This window comes from Typha latifolia, chromosome 1, assembly GCF_019914945.1.
Source record: "Typha latifolia isolate L0001 chromosome 1, TyphaL0001v2, whole genome shotgun sequence".
In the NCBI taxonomy this organism is placed as follows: Eukaryota; Viridiplantae; Streptophyta; class Magnoliopsida; order Poales; family Typhaceae; genus Typha; species Typha latifolia.
In genome coordinates this window covers 15,174,675-15,182,540 of record NC_133086.1, presented here as the reverse complement: position 1 = coordinate 15,182,540, position 7,866 = coordinate 15,174,675, and the positions used below count along the sequence as shown (strand labels likewise).

At 33.9% G+C, this 7,866-nt stretch overlaps 1 protein-coding gene across 1 annotated transcript; it reads right to left on the bottom strand.

The window, feature by feature from the left end:
• Nucleotides 1–6,986, bottom strand: LOC140780587 (protein Dr1 homolog). Its single transcript, XM_073126231.1, has 5 exons — nucleotides 6,707–6,986; nucleotides 4,940–5,029; nucleotides 2,868–2,962; nucleotides 512–580; nucleotides 1–413 (listed from the first exon to the last, which is right to left on the bottom strand). The coding sequence occupies exons 1-5, from the start codon at nucleotides 6,759–6,761 to the stop codon at nucleotides 258–260; spliced, it is 465 nt and encodes a 154-aa protein (XP_072982332.1). The 5' UTR covers nucleotides 6,762–6,986; the 3' UTR covers nucleotides 1–257.
• Nucleotides 6,987–7,866: the final 880 nt, after the last annotated feature.

Here is a 7,866-nt window from a genome sequence, read left to right as displayed (position 1 = left end):
TAGAAGACTCAACTTTGTTCTACATTTTGAAAGTGCAGAGCAAATAAAACCAATGTTGGTAAGCTTACTCAACACAAAAAAATAAAAAAGAGAAACTAAATCACTATGTTTTGGTTTTCACTGTTTACCAATACAAATTGCCGCCAATATCACATGTAATTTATCTAAAAAGATATTCAAATCTGCAAGATTTCACATCCTGTAGAAGAGTATGGTTATACAAGATCCAGATATCTGCAGACATTGTCAGGGAAGAGTCAGCTTTCTAAACTGGGGTCCGAGTCAGATTGCTTTTGAGGGTTCAACCCATTATTCATTCTTGCACGGGCTTCTGCAAACATTCTCTGCTGCTCAGCCAATGCTTCTTCCTCTGTCATCTCCAAAGCACTAATCTTTCCACCTTTAGGGGAATCCTGTAGAAGAGTATGGTTATACAAGATCCAGATATTAACAAATAGGAGACAAAAATAAGTGAAAAATGTTGGAAAAGAGAACTATGACATAAGCAAACCAGAGTGTCGATCTTATGCTGTTCATATGCAGCATACACCTCGTCTATGTACTCCCCAAAACCAAGAACCTGGGAATGTTAGTCAGGTCAATATTTAAATGTAAAAGAAACGAAAAGAAAAAGACTGAAGCTACGGTTGCCTTTACAGAATTGGAGATATTGGAATACTACAAGCAGATCTACGTAGATATCTGGATTCAAGACCTCTGAATTTAGTACCACGCTTCTAGATTTTGCTTGTGTCAAGTATTTTTTATAAGTTGTATGTGGCAAGAAACCAACCAATTTTAAGTTTGCATAAAAGAAATATTAAAATTCTGAGTTACACATTAGCAGCTCATTATAGACCCACAAAGGTTTGTCTGAATGGGATCCTGGGTAATTTTCAATGCTTGCACACTTGAGATGCTACATGTATCCTGGATAAATTATTTGTCCTCCCCTTGCACATAGAGGGAAAGATGGAAATATTCTGTCTCAAAGAGCATATTGACTCATTACTCAAAAAAGAAATGCTATAAGTAGAAGAATTTGTATTTTGTGTACTGTTTTTTTAACTAACTACTTTTATGAAGGGAAGTATATTCAAAGAATTTGATAGATCCATAACTCTTATACACTGCTAGCTTTGGTTACTGACTAGATGATGGACATACATTAAACCCATAATTGACACTGTAGTACAGACTCAATAGTCATCAATCTGAGATACTTGAATAGGAGTGCAACAATGACAGTCTCCGACCAATAGGTCTCTTTATTGTAAAATAAGATTGTCAAAAGATGCTTGTATGAAAGCATTTAAGAGGACACAATCATCAGTTTTCTATCCTTGTCTTTTAACTTAAATTAATGTTGACCATCTGTCTAACAAGTTTATTAAACAGATTAATGTGATCATGAATACTCACACCTTTCTCACTGAGGATGTTATACAGGACCTCATCCATCATGAATAACTAAGTCGTATTCAAAACTTCCCATTCCAGCTTCAATGAATACTTTTCAAAAATTCCTCCCCGATTCTTCTTTTACCATACAATGTTTGATCTAAAATCATGTTGAACTAAATGAGCAAACACTCACTTGCCACGAGCTGAATTATTCTTCCTAGTGAACCTTTTGATGTAAAGTTTCATCATAACTCTCCCAGTGATAGCATAAGCTCTAAAATATCAATTGTTGTACCATAGATGCTTGTCTCAGAAGAACCAACTTTGGGGAGCAAAAAATATAGAGAGAGAGATAAAACTGATCAAACCCTATATCACTATACCAGATAAAGAAAGAGTATGAAATATCCCTCAAAATCTCTAGAAGGCTTTCTAACAACACTCCAAAAAAAACCAAATATACCTGTGTTAATCTCTCTTTTTTACTCGTTCTCTTTGTCTCTCACCTTTGAAACGGAAGCTTTTTCTCTACTTCCATGTGCATCCTAACCAAACTGCGAGGGATGATTTAAAGACTTGCACTTTCCATGCACATTTCATATACCTATTACAATTCCGAATATAAATAGGATAAAACCACACATAAAACTCTATTCCTTCATAGTTTGCTATTCCATCTAAAAGTACTTCTTTCTAAAGCCTGACTACACTTCAGCTTTGAGAAACCACCAACTGATTTCTACAACCTAGCCTACTTCAGCTTGACAAAATTTGTGTTTCACCTATGGTTTGTCGTATCGGCTGATCCCGATCTAGGCCTGATCCAAACTTTTTCTCTTTCACTCTCTCTCTTACTCTTTTTCTTTCTTTTACTCCTTTTTTTCTCTCTTTACATATAATTATTGTTTCTTTTATGGAGAGATCTAGGTCCAGTGAACTCCGACGAACTCCAGCGAACTTTGACCAACTCACGCTCTTTTAATTAATTTTTTTATTTCTCTCTCAGTTTTTTTATTTCTTCTACTCTCTCCCTTTTTCTTCTCTTTTCTTCTTCTTCTTCTTCTTCTTCTTCACTGCATCATGGTTTTTTTTTGTTTAATTTTCTTCCACTCACGCTCTTTCTAATCTCTTCTTTTTAATTTTTATTGCACTATAGTTTTTCGTTTTTTCTTTTCTTATTTTTTGGTAAATTTATTTCTAAATTTTTAGAAGTTTTTCTGCATTTTAAATAATATTTAGAATTTTATGTAATTAAAGTCCGATCCGATCCAGGCAACCGATATGACCGATACGTATCATTTTTTTTGGAAGGCCGATTCCAATTTTTTGAACCTTGGTTTCACCGGTTAGACAAAAGTCTGCCATAGCTTGATATGAAGAACTAGATAAACTCGAAATAATCGAGGTGCAAAAGATGTACAAAAAGAATATTAGAATTGTAAATGCATATATAAGTAATTAACCTCTAGAGCTTTAAGAACATGCTCAGGCGCAATTGTTCTTTTGTCCTCCCGATTACATACATCATTGGACTCTGAAGAAACAAGGTTAATGAATTCTGCCAACAACAGATGAGTTTTAATCAATATGATAATAAATGATAAAGAGATGAAATTACTTTAATGGTCTTCATGAATGGCACCAAATCATGAACATGAAATGGAGAAAAACTATCCACTACTTGGTTTCTTGTGGTTAATTTAAGTTTAAAACTAATAATCAAGATACTGTGATTCCAATCAAAATCTTTTCTTATATAACTGAATATAGAAATATGTATGTAGAAGCTCTAGTTTTAACCATTTTTATGGCATAAGATTAAAAAACGGTTCCACGTAGGTTTTAAAAGCATTGGCATACATAAACTTTTTATTCTATATTGATCATACAAGAATGCGAACTAAGCATATATATAGTTCTGCCATATTTATCTGGGCAGTAATCTTAAGGCCTTCAGTTAGGATGTGTGAGACTGGAGCAATTACAATACTACCTTCCAGAAGATAATTGTGAGACAGGAAAGATCCTTGACAAAGCTGCTTAAAAGTGCATAGGTAATCCCCTGTATACTAAAAGGAAACCTGATACGTGCAGGCTGAAAACTGTTGCCAAATAGAACTATAGAAGATGAGGTTCCAAAGTTCAAGCATTCAATATTCAGGAGTCAATAAAAGTGTGAGCTCTAGATTAGGAGGAAGAAATCCAAGTTAGAGTATGTCATAGCAATTTCTTTTAGAGACTTGCACAGTCCAAATATGTAGCCAGTGGAGTATTATAGTATTGGTCTCTTAAAAAAAAGGACACCTAAACTCTAGATATCATATGGTTTTGCTTTTTATTCTCCATTATTTACCATACCAAATTGATGTGTATGCTTCTTTCTCTTGCTGTTTCGGTATATATACACACACACACACAAACATGTACTTATGCATATCTATAGATACTATCCACCTTTAATGTAACATATTTATCAATTATAGAATCTCTTTTTTTAAGGTCACTAATGACAGTCACTAGTAAAAGTTTGGATAAATCAACAAGAACTCCAGTTTTAGAATCCTTTAGAAAATTATGAGAGAGTAGAGAGGCATAAATTTATTATTTTAAAGGACCAATAGGATGTTGTGTTGCAATATGTAGTCTCATCAATAAATAAGCTGTCTCTGTAAACTTTCTTGACTCTAAAATTGTAAGATAGATAAGGATTCATGCTACGTAATTTAACGACATTTTAAGAGCGCAACCCGCTTGATTGCAAAATCTTCTCCTACTGAGTATATCAAGATAGCTATTTGATATTTTGCAGCACCAGACAAAATATCATCACATTCTTCAGGATCACAGAGGATTGTTAACAGGTAGGAAAAAAAACAAAAAATCACTTCATGAACTGGAACTGTAAGAAAAATGATATTGAGTATTCCGACTAATATAACAGCATCACCAGTGGCTAATAACACAGGTCGCACTAGAATGCAGAGCAAACTGTAGTCTCAATCAGAGCTAAATATCTAAGCATTTTTTAAAGTAATACATGAATTTTACATGGTCAAAGAGCGAAGTAAATTCAATGATGTTATACCACATTGGAAACCTGAAAAGGTAACCAGCTGAAAAGTCAATATAAAGCATAGCAAGATTTGTTAATCAAGGGGCAACAAGCACATCAAAATGATCAAGAATATCTTTCAAAAGATGAAATATCCAAAAAATCTATCAGTTTTTGTTTGCATCCCTGGTTATGTAGGAGAAAAGAGACATCAAATGGAGTTATTCTTCCATAAAATTGGAGAAAAGTTGAGTGTAAATTCAATTTTAAGGTGAAAAAGATGACTTCATTATAGCATATCTTCTCCTATGTTTATCAACAAGTTGTATACAGTCCCAACAAAGTGATGTTTTCTTCAGAGGCTATAACATATTTAAAAAAACACCAGGATAACACACAAACCATAAAAACAACATTTTTGATATATCTACAGCAAGTGTAAAATACTAAAGATTCACAGATTAACCTCAGATATTTTCTTACCGACGCAGCATTCAACAAGAAGATCTTGAGTATCTCTAGCTATACGGACATCAGGCGGCAACATTTCTTTAATAATCTTACACATAGTGGCTGAAAATTGGTAAAGCCTGTATATGAGTTACATTTGATAGATATACCAACTAAGAAAACATCAATTACCAAATGCCACCAACATTAAAAGAATATAAGAATGCGCATCATAGTTATTCAGATAGACATTATTTGCCTCTGTAATATGAAATAAATATCGTTCATTTAACCTCAAGTCCTTTTCTTTTACCTCATAAGCAGAATTAAGAAAAAAAAATGCTAGAATGAAGCATCTATTCTACCATCATCATATCAAGAACTAGCCTCTTGGCTGTGGTAGCAAGTACACAATTTTGGAGGTGATTCTTTACACTTTTTTTGTCAAATATGCAGAATTCTGCTAGACCAAATGATGGTCGTTAAACCGACATACTACAATCGCCTTTAGAAATATGCCTACTAGATATTAATGTAGATCAAGATGCCTAAGGGAAATTGGCATGAACAAAATGACAGGTCAACTTTTCCAAGTGGAAGGAGGACAATTATGGAGTGCCATATTCTGAAACTTAATGTTCAATTCTTTGCGGTTTATTTCAAATGGAACAGGATCCATTGGTACAGCGTTTACAGAAATAGCAATTTACAAGACTTAAGGTAAGATTCAATATAGATTTCTGAGAACAGTCCGAAGCTTAGTACTCCACACAAATCTTTCATGGTTCTTCATTATAATGTACCCCATATACACCCTTGTACAAGGTGAAGATAGGCAAGTACACCTATACCTTTCAGGTACCCTTCTTGGGCTCACTTTGCACCCTTTTATAAGACTAAAATGAGAAATTTTATCCTTTAGACTAATTTCCCAGTTCACTTTCAGATCTTTAATATTTTACTACTTAATTATCAAATTACAGAGATGCTTATTCTTTTCATAAAGCTTCATTGCTTATAAATAGGGTGTATTCTACAAGTGAACTTTCACCACCACCCTTACAGAGACTGACTGAAGACAGCTCACGGGCTTAGTCTAAGAGGGAAGTAGAAATTGCTTATAGCGAGAAATTAGACAAGAGAAATGATAGTTGAAAACCTCCGAAAGATGGGTGTTAACATAAAGATGGTCACTAAAAATCCAATTTTATAGAGAGCATCAAACTTTGATCACAGGCAAACATAGAGAAACTAAGAAATTTGAGTATTGATGTGAAGAAGATCATGCATTGGGAAGCACGAGGTGGGAGAGAAATAAATCAATAGATTTAAAGTACATAAAAGAAAAAAAAAGCATCTTGTTATTCGTTCAAGAGTTATCATGTATATCTTGTCAAATACTTGAAGTAGCTGCCAAAGCTTTTAAGGAATGCTCCTATACAAAATCCACTACATTCCAAACTCATTCTACACAGCATTTCTTGACCGTACAAGCATAAAAAATTTATTTCATTCTCATGATTGCTGCTCTCAATGTGTATTCACAACAGCAGTATATCTTTCCACATTCGAACACACACTCAAATCCAGTCTCACCCAGTTCAATTTCGACCTCCCTCTCTACCAAAATTATCAGATCTATTGACAAAATTTAAGACAAGATAAGAGAGATTAATCTGTGCATGTCTTCCTTGGTATACAAAATCCGCACAACTTCCGTTCCAAATTTAAGGAAAGCTGCTGAAATGATTAATTTTGGCACCGTTCATCATTAGCAGAAAAGGGGCAAAAAGATCGCACCTTTCGGGAGCGAAACGTCCTCCTTCGATTTCCCGACGATGTCCATCGGTTCCATGACCCAATTATTACCGAAAGAGAGATTTAAAAGAAGGAAGGGAGGCGGTGTGAGGACGATTCCACGACCGAATCGATCAGAGGACGGCGAATTCGAAGAATACGGAGAGAACGAAATGGAGAAATGGAGAAATGGGGAAATCGAGAGATGAAGACCCGCGACTTGGCCCGAATTACGGGAGCTTCGATTTTATTTTTTATTTTTTTTTATGGAAAGTCCATCGTTGCATTAATAAAAACCTTTTGTTAGTTGATAAAACCTCGTCGGGGTACAACTTCGTTATCTCGCCAATATTATAAAAACTCGTGATCAATGGAAAAAAAGAAAAGAAGAGGCATGATATATACAACATTGGTTAATTACCTAACTGCTTAACTTGTTATCTAACATGGTCCGAGTTGGTGTCAAAGACATGATATACATACTTTCAAGCTAATTAATTATATTACATTCATCACATTATATTCTATTTTACTATTTTATCAATTTTGAGATTGAGAAAAGCTAACTTGAATGGAAAATGAATAAAACTATCACCCTTAGGGCTGCAATTGAGCCGAGCAAGTTTGAAAGAAATTAAATTTGAGCCTATATTTGTGATTAAGCTTGAATTGAAATTATTTTAATTTGAGCCAATTTCGAGTTAATTTTGAGCTTGAGCTTAAACGAGCCGATCAATCAGCAAATTTAAGCCTTAATCAATTCAAGCCAAATTTCGAATCTAATTCAAAAAATATAAACTAAATTAAAATTTAGAATTAAACACTATAAAATCAAAGCACATAACAATCTACTTAGGTAAATCTTATAGTATAACAAAATTATAATATAATATAGAAAATATTACACATATTATATATATTATAATTATTTCGAGCCTTATCAAACTTATTTGATCGAGCCAGCTCATGATCAGGCTTAGCTTAACTCATCTTCGAGTCGAGCTTGATCGAACCTTATCGAGCCAAGATCGAGCCGGCTTAATTATTTTGACATCCCTAATCACCTTAGGTTAAGTCTTATCAACCTATGACGAAGATCATGAATTAATACCATTTTTAATCAATTCTATGAGTGCAAAATGCTATGTTAGAGTCGGAGACTA